The sequence below is a fragment of the Cricetulus griseus genome, chromosome X (assembly GCF_003668045.3).
Source record: "Cricetulus griseus strain 17A/GY chromosome X, alternate assembly CriGri-PICRH-1.0, whole genome shotgun sequence".
Lineage (NCBI taxonomy): Eukaryota > Metazoa > Chordata > Mammalia > Rodentia > Cricetidae > Cricetulus > Cricetulus griseus.
Genome location: NC_048604.1, coordinates 43,692,205 through 43,710,278, shown reverse-complemented (window position 1 = coordinate 43,710,278; position 18,074 = coordinate 43,692,205). Strand labels below are relative to the sequence as shown.

At 39.4% G+C, this 18,074-nt stretch overlaps 1 protein-coding gene and 1 pseudogene across 2 annotated transcripts; one reads left to right on the top strand and one right to left on the bottom strand.

Annotated features, from left to right (window-relative positions):
• Positions 1-6,350: 6,350 nt before the first annotated feature.
• LOC113830895 lies at positions 6,351-9,965 on the bottom strand (annotated as a pseudogene).
• Positions 9,966-14,544: 4,579 nt separating this feature from the next.
• Tceal1 (transcription elongation factor A like 1) lies at positions 14,545-16,460 on the top strand. Of its 2 annotated transcripts, none has more exons than XM_027432068.2 (2): positions 14,545-14,653; positions 15,380-16,460. In XM_027432068.2, the coding sequence occupies exon 2, from the start codon at positions 15,410-15,412 to the stop codon at positions 15,905-15,907; it is 498 nt and encodes a 165-aa protein (XP_027287869.1). In that variant the 5' UTR covers positions 14,545-14,653; positions 15,380-15,409; the 3' UTR covers positions 15,908-16,460. The 2 variants fall into 2 exon arrangements, with proteins under 2 accessions (XP_027287869.1, XP_027287870.1); XM_027432069.2 differs by having other exon boundaries at positions 14,546-14,657.
• The last annotated feature ends 1,614 nt before the right edge of the window (positions 16,461-18,074 follow it).

Below are 18,074 nucleotides of genomic sequence, written 5' to 3'. Positions count from 1 at the left end.
GTATGTCTTTCTGGATCTGAGTTACTTCACTCAGGATGGTTATTTTCTAATTCCACCCATTTACCAGAGAATTTCATGATTTAATTTTTTAGCAATTGAGTATTATTCCATTGTGTAAACATACCACACATTCTTCAATCATCCATTTGTTGTTGACAGACATATTGGCTGTTTTCAATGTCTGGCTATTATGAATAAAGCTGGAATGAACTATTGAGCAAGTGTCTCTGTAGTAGAATAAAGTGTCCTTTGGGTATATGCCCAAGTGTTATAGCTGGATCTTGAGGTAAATATATACCCAGATTCCTGAGGGACAGCCACACTGATTTTGATAGTGACTATGCAAGTTTGCACTCTTCTAGCAATGGATGAGTTTCCCCTTGTTCCACATCCTTGCCTGCAGGAGCTGCCATTTGTTTTATTGATCTCTGCATTTTCTGGCTAGTGTAACATGAAATCTCTAGGTGGTTTTGATTTGCATTTCCCTAATGACTAAGGATGTTGACATTTCTTAATTGTTTCTCAGTCATTTGTATTTCCTCTTATGAGAATTCTCTTTAGATCTGTACCCCATTTTTAATTGGGTTATTTGTTTTCTTAGTGTACAGTATTTTTAGTTCATTATATATTTTGTATATTAGCCCTCCATTGAATGTATAGTTGGTAAAAAAAAAATCTTTTCTCATTCTGCAGCCTGCCACTTTGTCAGAATGATGGTGTCATTTGCCAAACAGAGTCTTTATAGTTTCATGAGGTCCCATTTATTAATTGTTCCTTAGTGACTGTACTAATGGTGTTCTAGTCAGAAAGTCTTTTCCTGTGCCAATGAGTTCAAGGCTATTGCTCACTTTGTCTTCAGATATTTGGCCTTATGTTGAGTTCTTTGATTCTTTTGGAGTTGCGGTTTGTGCATGGCGAAAAGGATGAATCTATTTTCATTCTTTTACATGCAGCCATTCAGTTTTACCAGTACCACTTGTTGAAGATGCTGTCTTTTTTCCCCAGTGTGGACTTCTGGCTTCTTCATAAAAAAATCAGGTGTCCATAGGCATTTGTAATTATTTCTGGCACTTTATTTCTATTCCTTTAATCAATGTGTCTGTTTTGGGGCCAATGCCATGTAGTTGTTATTACTATAGCTCTGTACTCCAATTTTAGATCAGGAATGGTGATACCTCCAGCAGTAGTTCTTTTACATTCACAATTGTTTTGACCACCTGATTTTGATGTTTTGCTTTTGTTTGTTTGGTGTGTGTGTGTGTGTGTGTGTGTGTGTGTGTGTGTGTGTTTCCATATGAATCTGAAAATTGTCCTCTCAAGATCTGTGAAGTATTGTGTTGGAATTTTAATGGGGATCTCTTTGAATCTGTAGGTTGCTTTTGGAAGGATGTCCATTTTCACTGTATTAAAAGTTCATTTATTTATGTATTTTATGATATGAGTGCTCTACTTGCATGCTTGCATTGAGTGTCTGCATGACAGAAGAGAGCATCAGAGAAAAGAGGATATGGTATCCCATTATAGATGGTTGTGAGCTACCATGTGGTTGCTGGGAATTGAAATCAGGACCTCTGGAAAAGCAGCCACTCCTCTTAACTTCTGGGCCATCTCTTCAGCCCCCATTTTCACTGTATTAATCTTGCTGGCCTGTAGGGAGACATGTTCTAATATCTTCTTCAGTTTCTTTCTTAAAAGTCTTAAAGTTTTTATCATACAAGTCTTTCACTTGCTTGGTTAGAGTAACCCTGATATATTTATATTATTTGAGGCTATTGTGAAAGGAGTTGTTTCCCTAACTTCTTTCTCAGTCCATTTGTCATTTGTATATGGGAAGTCTAGTGATTTTTGTCTATTAACTTTGTATCCTGGTGGAATTTTTAGGGTCACTTTTGCATACAATTATATTATCTGCAAATAAAGATACTTTCATTTCTTCCTTTCCAATTTTATCTCCTTGATCTCCTTCAGTTGTCTTATTGCTCTAGCTAAGACTTCTAGTACTGTATTGAATTACATATGGAGAGAGTGGACAGCTTTGCCTTGTTTCTGATTTTAGTGGAATTGTTTTGAGTTTCTCGCCATCTGAGTTTATACTATAAATTTTCTTTATTATGCTAAGGTACATTCCTTTTATCCCTAATCTCTCCAGGACTTCCATCATGAAGAGGTGTTGGATTTTGTCAAAGGCCTTTTCTGTGTCCATTGAGGATGCTCATGTATATGGGGTTTGTTTTTCAGTATGTTTATATGGTGGATTACATTTATTAGTTTACGTATGTTGAACCATTCCCAAATTTCTGAGATGAAGCCTATTTTATCGTGGTGGATGATCTTTTTGATGTATTCTTGGATTCAATTTGTGAGCATTTTATTGAGAACTTTTGTATCAATATACATAAGGGAAACTGGTCTGCATTTCTTTTTCTTTGTTGGGTCTTTATGTAGTTTAGGTATCATGGTAACTGTGACCTTTTAGAAATAACTGGGTAATGTTCCTCCTGTTTCTGTTTTGTGAAATAATTGAAAGTCTGGTAGAATTCTGGGCTAAAACTGTCTGGACTTTTTTCATTTAGGAGACTTTTTAAAAATTTCTCATTTTTATTAATTTTTATTTTATGTGCATTGGTGTTTTGCCATGAGTGTAGGGGACCCCAGGAACTGGAGTTAATTACAGACAGCTGTGAGCTGTCATGTGGGTGCTGGGATTTGAACCAGGGTCCTCTGGAAGAGCAGTCAGTGCTCTTAACTGCTGAACCATCTCTCCAGCCCCAGTTAGGAGACTTTTAATTTTTTTATTTATTTAAAGTTTATCTTTTAGTCATTTTATATACCAACTACAGTTCCCCCTCCCTCACTTCCTCCCACTCCTTCCCCACCTTCCCCCCACCCAACGCCCCATCTACTCCTCAGTAAGGGTAAGGCTTCCCATGGGGAGTCAACAAAGTCTATCAAGTTAAGTTGAGGAAGAACTGAGCCTCTCCACCTTGTATCGAGGCTGAGCAAGATATCCCCCCCCCAATAGGGAATGGGCTCCAAAAAGACTTAATTGTGGATTCTATTCCACTAGGGGTTTTGAACTGCTAAAATTGCCTATCTCATCTTGATTTATCTTTGGTAGGTCATGTATATTGAGAAAATTATACATTTCTTTTAGATATTCCAGTTTTGTGTAGTACAGGTTCTTTTTTGTTTTGTTTTGTTTTGTTTCAACTTTTTTATTTGAATTAGAACAGGATTGATTTACATGTCAATCCCAGTTCCCTTCTCCCACCTGTCCTCCCCTACCATCACACTCCCCCAACTAAAACCCTATCTATCACTTATCCTTTCTGCTCTCCCTGGATGGTGAGGCCTTCCATAGGGTGTCATCAGAGTCTACCATATCCTTTGGGATAGGGCCTAGGCCCACTCCCGTGTGTCTTGGCTCAGGGAGTATCCCTCTATATTGAATGGGCTCCCAAAGTCCACACCTATGCTAGGGATAAGTACTGAACTTCTACAGGAGGTCCTGTAGATTTCTGAGGTTTCCTCACAGAAACCCATGTTCCAGGGGTCTGGATCAGTCCCATGCTGGTATCCCAGCTATCACTCTGGGGATCAAGAGTTCCCCGATGTTCAGGTCAGCTGTTTCTGTGGGTTTCAGCAGCCTGGTCTGGACCCCTGTGCTCTTCACTCATCCTTCTCTGAATCTGGATTTTTAAAGTATGTTATGATTCTCTGGATTTCCTCAGTATCTATTGTTATGTCCCCATTTTCATCTCTAATTTTGTTAATTTGGATCTTTGCTCCACACCACTTAATTTTGCTAAGGGTTTGTCAATCTTACTGATTTTTTCCAAAGAAATTACTCTTCATTTCGTTGCTTTTTTGTATTTTTGTATGTTTGTTTCTATTTTATTGATTTCAACAGAGTTTGAGTATTTCTTGCCATCTACTCCTCTTGGGTGTTATTTCTTCTTTTTGTTCTTAAGCTTTCAGGTGTGTTGTTAAATTACTAATATGAGATCTCTCCTTTGTTATGTCAGCATTTAGTGCTATGAACTTGCTTCTTAGAACTGCCTTCATTGTGCCCCTTACATTTGGATATGTTGTGTTTTCATTTTCATTAAACCCTAAACAGTTTCTACTTTCTTTCTTGACCAATTTTTCATTCAGTGGTGATGTATTCTTAATATTATATGGTCATTTGGGATATAGCTGGAAAAGTAAAGAATTAATAAATAACCATGGTTTTTGCTACAAGTTCAGCTTTGGGGTAAATATATGATACACATAAACATTTTAATTAACATCTAGTACCCAGCCGTGTGGTGGTGGCTCACACCTTCAATCCCAGCACTCTGGAGGCACAGACAGGCAGATCTCTGTGAGTTCAAGACCAGCCTGGTCTACAAGAGATAGTTCCAGGACAGCCCCCAAAGCCACAGAGAAACCCTGTCTCAAAAAACAAAAAAAGAAAAAAAGAAAACATCTAGTACCCAAAACTTCATTTTAATATTTTCCCAATATTCCGGATATTTTGACAATTTAAAACCAAAGGATTGCTATTTTAATAGTTATGAAGGGGACTAACTTTTAAAACATAACGACTTAAATGAAAACTCCAGAGTAATTCATTGTCAGATAAAAATAAAGGAAAAGTTTCTGATTACTCGTCTTGTACAATAGCTGCTTTTCAAACATATGTACAGAAAAGAATTCTTCTGTAAAGAGATCTAATCAGTTTAGCTTTCCTTGATTTCTTTCATCTTTTGGTCCGTCTTTACTTCCACTTCTCTGAAGGATTTTCTCATTTCCACTCTTAGGGTCTCTATCATCTGCATGAAGTTGTTTTTAAGATTGCTCTCTTCTGCTTCATCTGTGTTGGGATGTTCATGTCTTGCTGGCGTAGAATCCCTTGACTCTGGTGGTGTCATATTGGTTTTTCTATTGTTGAATGTGTTCTTATATTGTTGTCTTCCCATCTCTTCTTCCATTGGATGCAGGTGGTGTCTCTTCCTTTCCTGGTGTGTATGGGTTCAAGGTTCTCTTCAGGTGGGTGCAATTGGCTCTGATACTCTGATGGGTCTCAAGGTGGGTGCAGGCAGGTCTGAGGCACTCGCTCTCCAGATGGGTGAGAGCAGGACTATCTCACAGATGTCAGCAGACTCTGGGTTGCTTAGTCCTCAGGGGCCGAGTTGACCTGCCTGCAAACCCCTGGGCAGGAGTTCCCAGAGTGGGCAGGCAGAAGTTGGGCCCAAGTCAGGGGCCAAAGCAGTTCACCTCTGCACTCTCTGCACTCTGCACTGCCTGGGGGTGGAGTAGCCCAGTGATCTCAGCAGAGTCAGGGTCCCTGGGTCCTCAGGGATGTATTCAGTCTGCCTACAGACCCCGTGGCAGGATTTCCCAGAGCTCTAATAAGTTTAGAATTTAGTTTTTAAAACCAGTTGCCAACATTTCTTAAGATACAAAAATATGAATTTAACTTTCATTTTTTACAGAAAGATAAATATTATCTGGACCAAAGACTCAAAAAACTATATAGGTCTAAATCTGGGCTAACTTATTTGAAATATGGCCAGTTATTTGAAATATGTAATTTATTAAAGCAGTATTTTTTCTTCTTTTGAAGTTACCTAGATTTGAAATGCTATATGTTTGTGACTCACAATCTAAAATTAAAATATATAATGATATATTTCTATAGCAGAGAGAGAATATTTGGTATGCTATGGAAAAATCAAGAAAAAATGTTATTTTTCCTAGAAAAGAGAAAAATATTAAATAGGATTGTCAAAGGAAAGACAAATGTGATCAAATAAAAAGGCAATTAATTTTAAAAGATCAATATCTTTTTTGGTATTTAAAAGCATTTCCCCTAGTATGGCATCTAATTCTAATGTATTACAGCCATCATGAATGCATTTAAAAAATGTAGACACTGAATGGTGACTAATGGTGGAATAAATTCATCATCTAAAACACATAATTAACAAGTCACTTACATGTTAACTGATTGTTTAGTCATAAATAATTTTTCAGTAAACATTCTAGTAATTTTCAAATGATATGATAAAAACTCTGGTTGCCGGTATTTTATTTTGCTGTATTACTTTTGATAGGAAGAAGCTAGCTGCTTCACCTACTTTGATACTAGTATATTCTGGATTCTACTATACAAATATATGTATAAAAACTTAAGGGACAATATATTCCCCATGAGGAAACATAATTTAGTCTGTGTCATTGGTATGCATTTGCAAAACATTTTAACACTGTAAACATTATACATTTTAAGGTCTTGTATGGGGAAAGGTTTTACACTACTGTAATGATGCTGATGTACATCTACACAAGGCCTCTTACTGACATCAATCAGTTTTAGGTAGGAGTTTATCAATGATTTCCTTGGCACCCATCATTTTCTGCTGACATGAACTATGCATCATCCCTCCATAGATTTTGAAAATTACCTTGGCTGCTTTTATCAGTGCTTTTAGTTTTCAATAGTAAGAGAAGCAAACATTAGGAAAATTAAAGAGTTGCAATCTCCATAGCACCGGAAAATAGAAATATCTCTAATATCACCAATAGGACCCTGAGAAAATTCTCCAATTAGGAAAAAATTTTCCTTCATCTCTTGATCCATCAAAGCTTTTCCATTTTCTGCTGTCTGCTTAATTACAGATCCATCATCCTATAAATATGGTTAAAGTCCAATAATATCAAACCAAGAAGGGATAATCAAATTCACATTAATGTAACCAGCTCAGCAGAGAGAACATTAAGAGCTGTTACATCCCACCTTGCATATTTATTATCACCCATATTTTCATGGGAACAATTTGTACATTCCTAGAACTTATCATTAAAATGGGTTTTCCATTTTCTTTTTTGTATTCTGAGAATTGAACCCAGTGCCTTATGCATGCTAGGCAAGTGTGTCACTACTGAGCCCTAAAATGAGTTTTTATATTTTTGGTTGTGAGCCTAGCCTTTAACGGCTGAGCCATCTCTCCAGCCCTAAAATGAGTTGTATAGACTTACACCTTCATTAGGAATTAGGACTCTGCAATATTGTCATCACAGGTCATAAGTTACAAGTGTTAAGTCAGATCTTTTCACATCCTGCACTAGATCCTAAATGTGCAGAAAAATATCTGCTTCTATTTCCTCAAAATTCCTTTATCTTACTCTCCAACTTACCATGTTTTAACCAACAGTAAATTTTATACAACTTATAAACAAAAAACAAGCCAGAATTTTAAAACAAAGAGCCCCCGACAAAAAGTAAAAATCACTAAATGAGAAACCATAGTATACGAGCAAAAGGCCAGCAAGATTTTTTAATGCATAAACAAAGCAATATGAGATAAAAATCTTCAAAAATGTCATTGAGTTAGTCTTTTTATTTTGTATATAGTTTTTTGTTTTGTTTTTTTGTTGTTTTTTGATTTTTTGTTTGTTTGTTTTGAGACATGGTTTCTCTGTGTAGCCTTGGCTGCCCTGGAACTCACTTTATAGTCCAGGCTGTCCTGGAACTCACTTTGTAGTCCAGGCTGGCCTCGAACTCTGAGATCTGCCTGCAACTCAGAGATCCTCCTGCCTCTGCCTCCCAGTGCTGGGATTTAATGCCACCACCGTTTGGCCCACTGAGTTAGTTTTGTGTTGGTCATTTAACACATGGCATGAGCCCTGTCCTTAAGTGTGGTTCATGTACCCAGTAGGACTCCATTGCCGAGAACTAATTTTTCCTTTATATCTTCTATCTGCAGAGTCAGAGAGCATGTGTTCCCACCCTGAGAAGCTGCACTTAGAAAGAAGAAGAGGGAACCAGATTGGCAGGTTGATGCCTCACATAATAAGTAAAAGGTTTGTTTGTTTGTTTGTTTGTTTGTTTGTTTGTTTGTTTTTGCTCAGAGTCCAATTTTTCTGCTGAGATTTCTCCTGAGCTTTTGGACTTTATCTTTTTGTTTGGTACTGTTGGCAGACTTTAAATTAATACTTTGTAGCATTCCGGATAATAGAAACTGAATCCAGAGAAGGAAGGAGTGGATGTAACAAGATAATATTTACTGCCAGAAAAACAGAAGCTTATGTAAATAAATAATATTTAAATGATTTACAAAAAGTGTATGGATTTCGTTTAAAAAGGGGGTGCATGATACACTGACAGGGGTCTCAGTTGACCACCTTTGTTTGCTTTAGTATTTAGCAAATATATATATATTTTAAGGATATATATATATATATATATATATATATATATATGTCAAGCTATCTACAATTGATAGCTACCTGCAAATGAAAAATTAGTTTTCTCCAAGGTAGTCCCCCTTGGGAAACAAACCACTCCTAAGGGTCGACCCCATCCCCAGCAGTAAATGGCTAACACAAAACAAACTCGACAGCATCTTTGGAGGTTTTTTCACTCATAATGTTGTTGGAGCATTTATTGTTATTATTAACATCATCATCATTTACCTTACAGGACCTTTGCATATATATTATGGCTTCTAGTCTTATGTCTTTATGGTATTCCTGTGTGTGCCATCATGTGTGTTCCTGTGTATATATGCACTCTGTGTGCTTTTTCTTTGGCTCTTTTTCTTTTTGGTTGTTTTGTCCTATCCTTATTTGTTTGCTTTTATTTTATCTGATTTTATTTTATTACTAACTTAGATGTCTGCTTGTTTTCTAACCGAGACAGACAGAATGTGGATCTGGACATGAGGAGAGCTGGTAAGGAACTGGGAGGAGTAGGAGGAGGGGAACCAGAACCAGAATGTTATATGAAAAAAACTATTTGTAATAAAAGAAAACCATACTACAACATAAGCATCTACAGGTGTCTAGTGTCTATACTAAAATGAATAGAATGAAGATGGTGGTAAAACTACTGTGATCTACATTAAGCAGAATATGTAACATTTTCAGGACAGTTACAAATTCAGGGGGATGTAAAAATCTTGACACCTCATTAATTACTTGGATTGATTTGGTTGATCTGGCTGGCTAGGTAGGTGTCACCTTACTCCCTCAACACTCCACGTGGATTCTTTCCTGAAGCTGTACATTCAGTGGAAGAGAGCAACCTTCCCTAATAGAGGAAGACTGTCCTTTGGCCAAGAGCACATGAATAGTGAGTCCCCTGCTAGAACTTCCAAACAAGCTCACCAACACAGGATCCCGTAGGGAGTAGCCTTGAACATAAATGTCAGTTCAAAAATAGCCAAAATAATTAATTGGAGGAAGTTAACCCCTAAAATGAGGCCTTGGAGGGACCATAATAGTATAAAGAGTACATAAAGTATCACATTGAGGATAGGCCAAGTAATTGTTACTCAACCCAAGTCCATTTACTCATGGTTGAAAGGGGACCCAAAGAAACCAGGACAAGTTGTTGGGCCAAGAAAAAAAATGATTTATTTGTAATAGCAACTAAATGGGCAGAGACTAGCACCTTGCAGGGGAAAACACTTCAGTCCACATTGCAAGCTCTTTTTTCTCCTCAGGAAAGCAGAAATAAATGATGAGAGACTGAGACACGCCTACAGGGAAACCAAGATGTTGGCACACACATAAAGCACAGAATCGTGACACTTCTGTTAACCTTGAAAATATTTTGGTCGCCTTTGCCTTGTCTTCAGTCTAAGGACAAAACAGCAGACTGAAGAAGTTTCACTGCATTTCTTGTGCAGCCAGCATGACTATGTGCTGAGCTGAATAGACATCAGGCCCCAGACTTAAGCTAGCAAGAGAGACAGACACAACATAAATACAGAAGTGACACACTATTTTTCCTTTTATTATTTAAAAACCATTTAGTTTTCATTTTACATACCAACCCCAGTCCCACCCTCCACACCCACCCTCACCTCACCCCAACTCCCCACCCCCACCCTCAAGCACCTCTCACCTTTCCGACCCCATCCACTCTTCACAGGGTGTAAGGCCTCCTGTGGGGAGTCAACAAAGTCTGGCATACTAAATGGAGGCAGGACCAAGACCCTCCCCTCTACATCAATGCTGAGCAAGGCATTGCATCATAGGGAATGGGCTCCAAAAAGCCAGCCAGTTCATGCACTTAAGTGGTGAGCTTTTTAAAAATCTTGTTTTTGTCAGTATCTGTAGGCTCAAGTTAAGAATTGGTACTTTCAGTGAAAGTGGCCTTCATGTCCCTGAAAAGCAACTTAAGCAATGATTATCATCAAAATGCACACCTCAGAGGAGCTATCTACAGCATCGCTATTGGGGGACTCATATTATTCAGCAGTGTGATCTTCAAATGTAGTGACTCTTTTTTAAGAGTTTTAAATGAGCCTTTATTTTTCTCTAATGGAAGTCCAAAGATCATCAGATTTTGAAGGATTTTTTTCTTTTTTTAATTTTTTATTTATTCTTTGTATCTTTCACATCATGCATCTCTCTCCCCTTCATTTCCCTGTGCCTTTGTATCCACCCTCTGCCCTTGCAACCTCCCCCACCCCCGATAAAATAAAATAAAATTTAAGAGAGAAAAAGGAAAACTCAATCTTGTCATGGAAGCAGTGAGTCACACAGTGCATCCTTTTGTCCCTACATCTTTACTTGCGAGTGTTCATTGCAAAGAGTCACTAGTCTGGTTCAAGGCCTCTGGCTTTTGTTACCCTGTGGATACTGGGCCCTCACTGGGGCTTCTCTTGAATATTCATTTGTTGTGCTGTGTTGGGGAGATCCTGCAGCTTTGGGTCTTCAAGACTGGTCCCTTCACGTGCTTCAGCAGATCATAGATGGGGTGGATGTTGGTTGGGGTGGACCAACTCATAACCCTGGTTCTGGGCCTGGGTAGAAACAGGGTTGGTCAAACTGCCAGCTCTCCCTTGTCCTTACCACCAGTTCCCCAGCACTGCCTGAGCAAGTTCACCCTATGCAGCAGCAATGAGCTAAGAGAGATGCCCTTGTCCACCCCCACCCCACCCCACCCCCTGCAGCCGACAAAGGAGCTGATGGTCCCTCTTACAAGCTGCAGCACTCGAGAAAGTGGGCCTGGTACCTCATGTAGGCAGCACAGTGAGGGTGAACAGCCCTGAGAATGTGAGCTTAGGGAATCTGGTCCCACTCCTCATCTGTCATATGGTAGCATGGGCAAGGGAGAGACACCTTCCATCTCCCCTCCCCTCACGGCCTGTGGCAGTTAGAGGAGCTGGCCCTGAGGTCATAAAAGCAGGAGAGTTGTCCTTGCCCTTCACCAACTGCAGCACCTTGCAGCCCCTGCACCTTGCCTGGGCAATACAGTAGAGCTGGCCCTGATGGTGTAGGTGTGGGAGAAACAACAGTGAGGACATGAAAGCAAAAGAAATGCAGTGACTTTTAAAGTCAACTAAAAGCAAGTGAACCAAGGGATTTTCTTTAAGTTTTCCTTTGGTTAAAATATTTATGGTAATTCTTCCCCAGCACCAGTCCTTCCGTTCTTTTTTGGTCTAGGTCCCCCTAGGTAGGTATGGCTGATCTAGAACTCTCTATGAACACCATGCTGATATCAAAGTCATAGAGGGATGCCTGTCACTACCTGTCTCCTGAGTGCTGGGATTAAAGAGCTTCCCCACCACACCTGGTTAACAATACTTAAAATAAAAGAAGAATTAGAGTACTGCTTGTACTATGCCATGCTACTTTAATTGCCCCTACTATATTAGAGTTAATCATTTACAGAACACTTTCTAAATGTTAATTACTATGCCGAGTTCTATATACATACTGATTCATTGACTTGCTTACTTGTCTTACTGATCCTACAGGGTAGGTCTCATTATTATATACAATTTTGTAGATTAAAAAAGTCACAGAAAAGCCTACTAAACATTACTCACTGTATCTCACAGATGAGAAAGGAAAAGAACCAAACAAAAATTCTAGCAGTTTACATGGTATCAAGAGCACTGACTAAGGTTAACAGGTATTTTTATAATTTTATGCATTTTTGTAACATTCCAGAGGACAGAACAAAAGGTAATATGTGTAAACAACTGGGAGTCAGATTTCAACTGAAGGTAAGTGTAACTAGTCAGTTAATATATAAACTTTGGAAGTCAAAATTTAAATGGAATGTCATATAGGCTGTAGACTGTTCACAGGATGTAAGGAGAATAATGACAGAAGTGAAAAACTTGATAAAACTGGACTTCTCTAAAAAAGGAACCATACAAATGAAAAACAAATTCTTCATGATAGACTAATGAAAGCACAGGTAAACTTGATTTTAAAGATACACAGCACAGAAAAAAAAGGGAAATCCTAACAATTTTGGATAAGATATACAAGTAAATTAACTTGTGTTTTGATACAAACTAAATCCACAGTAAAACAATAAAAATTTCATAATATGGATATTTCACATATGAGTGTCTATTCAGAAACATAGTAAATAGCCAAGCTTTTGACAAAAAAATAAATTACAAACTCCTCTAAGAACTGATATTTCAAGTATGAATTTATGTTCAGAAACATCTCAAAATTGCTTAGCTTTTGGAAAAACTAGATTTCAGAATCCTCACAGATCTGGTGCTTACTAACCCTGAAAGTGTAAAACAGAAAAAGGAGTTGCCTTTCTGTAAAAAAAGTCTACATTAGGAAGTGGCATTCATGCTTTTTAGGTTAGGCTTAAGGTTAAAGATCATAAAAAGGTACAGGCCAAAACATGTAGCTTTTGTGATGACAACAAACTATATACATGATTTTAATCCAGCTTCTAAGTATGTGGTCAACAGAATTATTACATAATTTAATACACAATATCCTATTTGCTGCATGTATCTTTTGGGGGTCAGCTATCTCAAAATCCAAATATTTGTTGATTTAACAAATTAATTTAAGCTTTTCAACCACAAAACCAAGAGCTGGCTATTAAGAATTTATGGTTTTACTGAGCCCAACTCATGGAATCCAGTTGCAGAGAGGGAGGAGTGATGAGCAAAAAGGTCAAGACTGGGCTGGAGAACCCCACAGAAACAGCTGACCTGAACAACGGGGAGCTCATGGACCCCAGACTGATAGCTGGGAAACCAGCATAGGACTGTTCCAGACCCAGACCCCCTGAACGAGGAGGTCAGTTTGGAGGTCTGGACAATCTATGGGGCCTCTGGTAGTGGATCAGTATTTATCCCTAGTACACGAATGGACTTTGGGAGCCCATTCCACCCACATAGAGGGATACTGTCTCAGCCTAGACACATGGAGGAGGAACTAGGCCCTGCTCCAAGTGATATGACAGACTTTGAAGATCCTCCATGGAAGGCCTTACCTTGCCTGGGAAGCAGAAAGGGGATGAGATAAGGGGACCAGTGGGGGGGCAGGGGAGGAGGAGAGGGAGATGGAACTGGGATTGACATGTAAAACAATATTGTTTCTAGTTTAAATAAAAAATTGTATAATAAAAAGAATTTATGGTTTCTATGAAATCTATTTCTTCCACTATGAATAGTAACTATTGAATGATGCCGATGTATAGAGTATAGAGAGTGAAGAATAATACCACATTGTGCACCAAGTGCTCTCCCACTTCACATAATTAAAAAAAAACTTCTCTTGACTATTTTATATGTAGATGAACACATGAGTGTTTTGACTTATGGCATCCAATGTATAGAGCCATTAGATTTATATACTTTACAGATGTAAATGTTTCTAGAGGTGTAGAATTGGAAGACTATTAATTTATCCCAGAATTTCTATTTATGACATAATTGAGGCATAACTGAGGGTCTCAAAAATAAAAATGGGTTGAAAAGAAAAAAAATGAAAGGTTAACTATCACAGAAATGAAAGATTAAAAATGGGACCTGATGGGGATGTGGGTTAAGCATAAAAATTAGTATTTGAAAGGTACTTTTTTAGATTTATTTATTTCATCTTATTGTGGACTTTACTGTATCTGTGTCTGTGCACCACACATGTGCCTGCTGTCTGTGGAGATATGATCCCTTGAAACAGGGTTATGAATGGCTGTAACGTACTATGTAGGTGTTGGGAATCAAACTCCAGTCCTCTGCAAGAACAAGTGCTCTTAAGTGCTTAGCCATCTCTCCAGTGCCCTTGAAAAGTTTTGTTTTGTTTTGATGACAGAATTTTTCCATGTAGTTCTGGCTGGCCTGGAACTAGCTATGAAGAAGAAGCTACCCTCCAATTTGAGGCAATCCTATTGTCTCTATACCCTAAGTACTGGGATTACAGCATCTGTCATCTTGCCTGTCCTGACCATGATACCTTGATTTATGGGGGTGAAATGGTGAAATTTCAGTGCAGGCTCTAGAGAACGGGGAAAATCTGAAGCCTCAGTAGCTGAGGAAAAGTGGAAAGTAAGAGTGAGACATAACATTGGAGATGCAGCAGGGAGGAGACAATGATCCTGGAGAATCAGATGCTAATCGCCTCCAGTAACCAACAAAAGGCAAATAAAGTGTGTGTGGGCGGGGGGGAGGGTAAGCGAAAATTCCGTTTTGTTTGAGGTAAAAAGATTCTGGCAGGTGTTGGCAAATGGTCGCCAAAGTGCTTACTAGGGATCTGAGCCCAGCAGTGACGCGCGCCCCTCACGTGACCAGGAGCCTATGTCTGCCCAAGTCCCTCTCGTCCCGGTCCGTTTTGCCTGTCCAGACACCGTCTTTCTATTACCCTTTGGTCGAGAAGGAAAGCAGAAGTAAGTAAGTTCCCTGGATCCTCTAGATTTAGTGATTGTCAAAGGTTCCTTGTAACCAGTGGGATCGTACCTGCATGGCAGAATCCCATCTTCCACCTATGCTGCAGCCCCGCCCCGCCTTCCCTCCCCCCTCCCCCCCCCGCCTAAGATTTCGGTGCAGAAAATGGTGGTTTTGGGAGTGGGGTGGGGTACAAAGGACGATGCTCTACGTGAAGTATGACTCAGGTGAACCCCAAGGGAGCAGTCTTTGGGGGCGATTAGCTGGTCCCTACAAAAAGGGGTGTGCGTCACCGGGTCTGTTTCTCCTCCTTCTATCCCCGCCCCCTACCCTGTCTGGCGTCTATCTGTAGATTTGCCCGTGTCACCCAGGCGACTCAGAGGGGACCACAGGGGTGAGAGGTTGGGGTAATGGTGGGCAGTGAGACAGGATCCGAGTCTGAGACCGACCACGGAGGGGAACAGTCTGCGGACTTCACTGCTCCGCCCCTGTCACTGCAGGAGAGGCCTTGTGGCAAGGCCTGCTGGGAAAAATGGTGGTCTTTCGGAAAGGAGGGGGCTGCTCCGCAGCCGCGGGCGGGAGAACCCATGAGCCTCTGAGTAAGCTAAGGTTTAAAGACACTCGCCTCAATCAGGGACAGGCAGGGATTGAAACCCATAGCTGGATCCTAGGGTGTTGATCCAGCTGGCCAAGTATTGTGACTCTAGTCTCCTTTTTCTTGTCTCAAGAATAACTGCTTGAAGAAGAAAATTCTCAGCATGGAAAACTCATGCAAAGGAAATGAAGAACAAACACAGAGCACTCTAAAGACGGATGAAGAGCAACCTCCCGTGGAGCAGTATCCTGAAAATCAGTGTTCTGAGGAGGAGCAGTCCTCAGAGGATCTGTCCTCAGAGGAGCAGTCCTCAGAGGAGGAGTTCTTTCCTGAAGAGCTTCTGCCTGAGCTGCTGCCAGAGATGCTGCTGTCAGAAGATCGTCCTCCCCAGGAGTGCCTCTCAGAGAAGAACCTGTTCGAGGACCGTCCTCCCATGGAACAACCTCCCTGTGGGGTGGGCAAACACAAGCTAGAGGAGGGAAGTTTCAAAGAAAGGCTAGCCCTTTTCCGCCCTCGATTTAGAGGAGAAATCCATGGGAGAAATTTAAGTAATGAAGAAATGATACAGGCAGCGGATGAGTTGGAAGAGATGAAGAGAGTACGAAATAAACTGATGATAATGCATTGGAAGGCAAAACGGAGTCGCCCTTACCCTATTTAATGTGTTCCACCTTTCTTTGTTTTGCTTGATAATAATAGCATTGCTACCTGGACTCTCTGTTTGCATCTTCTTACATGCCTTTTCCCTTCTTGGTTGTAATTTTTGTGCAGTTTTATTTCAGGTGTTTGACTTGTAACTGGCACAGGATTGCTCTTTTTTTTTTTTCCTAAACCTTCTAAAATCTGAGTCCGATCCATTTGCATGGAAAGATATGCATTATATATGTGAGGTGATAAAAGCAAAGGTATATACATAGCATCCCATTTTTGTAAAAGGAAAACACATTTATATATTAATATTCAAAGAAAAGCTAAAAACTATATATGTAAAGGCTAACATTGGTTATCTGTGTGGTAAAGATAATAGGTGATTTTATACTTTTTAAATTTTGCTTCATGTAAAGTCTCACTTTTCATGATGAATACATTTTCTTTATGTTGCATAACAAACAATATAATGAAAAAGTGAAGCAATTCTGAAAAACAAAGCTTATTAGTCAGCTCATAAAGACAATGTGATCCTTAATAAATATTTATCAGAACTTAAAAGTTAATCCTATGTTTCTTCTGAATCTCTTTTCTAAGATTTTTTTAACTGTATTTTATGTCTATGGATGTTTTGCCTACATACAGGTACACCAAGTGTATGCCCAGTGCCTATGGAGGTCAGAAGAAGGTGTCAGATCCCCTGGAACTGGATTTATAGATGGTCCTGAGCCACCATATGGATGGGTGGGATTTGAACCCAAGTCCTCTGGAAGAGCAACAAATGCTGTTAACCGCTGAGCCATCTCTCTAGCCCCTCTTCTGAATCTCTTAAGCAGAAATACAAATGAGAATTTTTATTATCAGTAGGAAAAACATTTTCCACGTTAAATAATAGGAAGACGCACATTACAGTACTGCTGTGGAACTAAATGAGAAAAGGATCCTTTGAGATCTGTTTGTTTTGTTTTGTTTTGGTAGGTCCTCCCAACCTCTGTAGATTCCTTTGGAGCCAAGAAATTAACACCTAAAGAAATCTCTCTGGTGCTCATCCAAAATTCCTGTGAGATTCCAAGTGAGTTTCACATTCTGTTCATGTTCTTCTGTATTCATATGCATTGCCATACCTACCAGGCACAGCTTCCCATCTTCTAGGTCCTGTTGTTTCCACTGGATCCTATTCTGCTAATATCCTCACGGTGTAATACCTGTTTTGCAATCCCCAGTGAAACACAATTGCAGTGTATTTCTCCCAAATCTATGGAGAACGCCCTTTCCTCCAGCTGTACTATTAAACATACTCAAGTGTATATAGTCACAGTGCTGTTAAGACTTTGATATAGTAAAAGAATGCTCTAATTATTTTTAAATGCTCAGCAGAATGGCCTTTTCCATGATTTTTCTCTTAAAGTGTCTTCTTTCTTCCTAGACTCAAACATGAAGTCATGGAGACCTGGGATAGGAAGCCAAATTTGTAAGATGGACACCATGCTGTGTCATTAGAATAGATACTCCCTTTCAATCTATCCAAGATTAACTGCAATTTCAATTGCCTTATCAACCTTAGAGTGGGTTTTTTCCTCAGGGGTTTCTTGCAGAATTGCCTTGTCTATTCAGTTAGCTGGTATAAAGAAAAGAGGAACATAAAAATTAATGTTCGTGTCATAGTAAATGAGGCCTGAAATTCCAACTCTTGGGAAGTTGAGGAGGAGGGTTGCCATAAGATGGAGGCCAGACTGGGCTACACAGTGAGGTCTAGGCCAGCATGAACTACAGAGTGAAACTCTATGTAAAAAAAATCAAAAAAGTCCCCAAACAAAAACCCCAAACAAAAATAGAATAATAATAAAAAAATCATTAGGCTCAAACTAGGACCTTCCCATCTCCAATAATTCACAGCAACAACATGCACACAAAAGTTGTCAATGTGTAGTAAAACATAAGAATTAATTTCTCCTAACTGTAACATCACATTCATTGGCCAACCATTCTCTATTACCTTCCATACACCATCTCTTAAACTCTTTAAAGTTTAAAAACTGAGCACCACACTGGGTATAGTGCCGCACGCCTTTAATACAGAAGCGCACAAAAGGCAGAGGCAGGCAGATCTCTGTGAGCTCAAGACCATTCTGCTCTGCATAGTGAGTTCTGAACCAATCAGAGCTACACAGTGAGACCTT

What these genes read in the sequence shown, in the direction of transcription:
- Tceal1 (XM_027432068.2), top strand. Translation starts at nt 15,410, where the DNA reads ATGGAAAACTCATGCAAAGGAAATGAAGAACAAACACAGAGCACTCTA.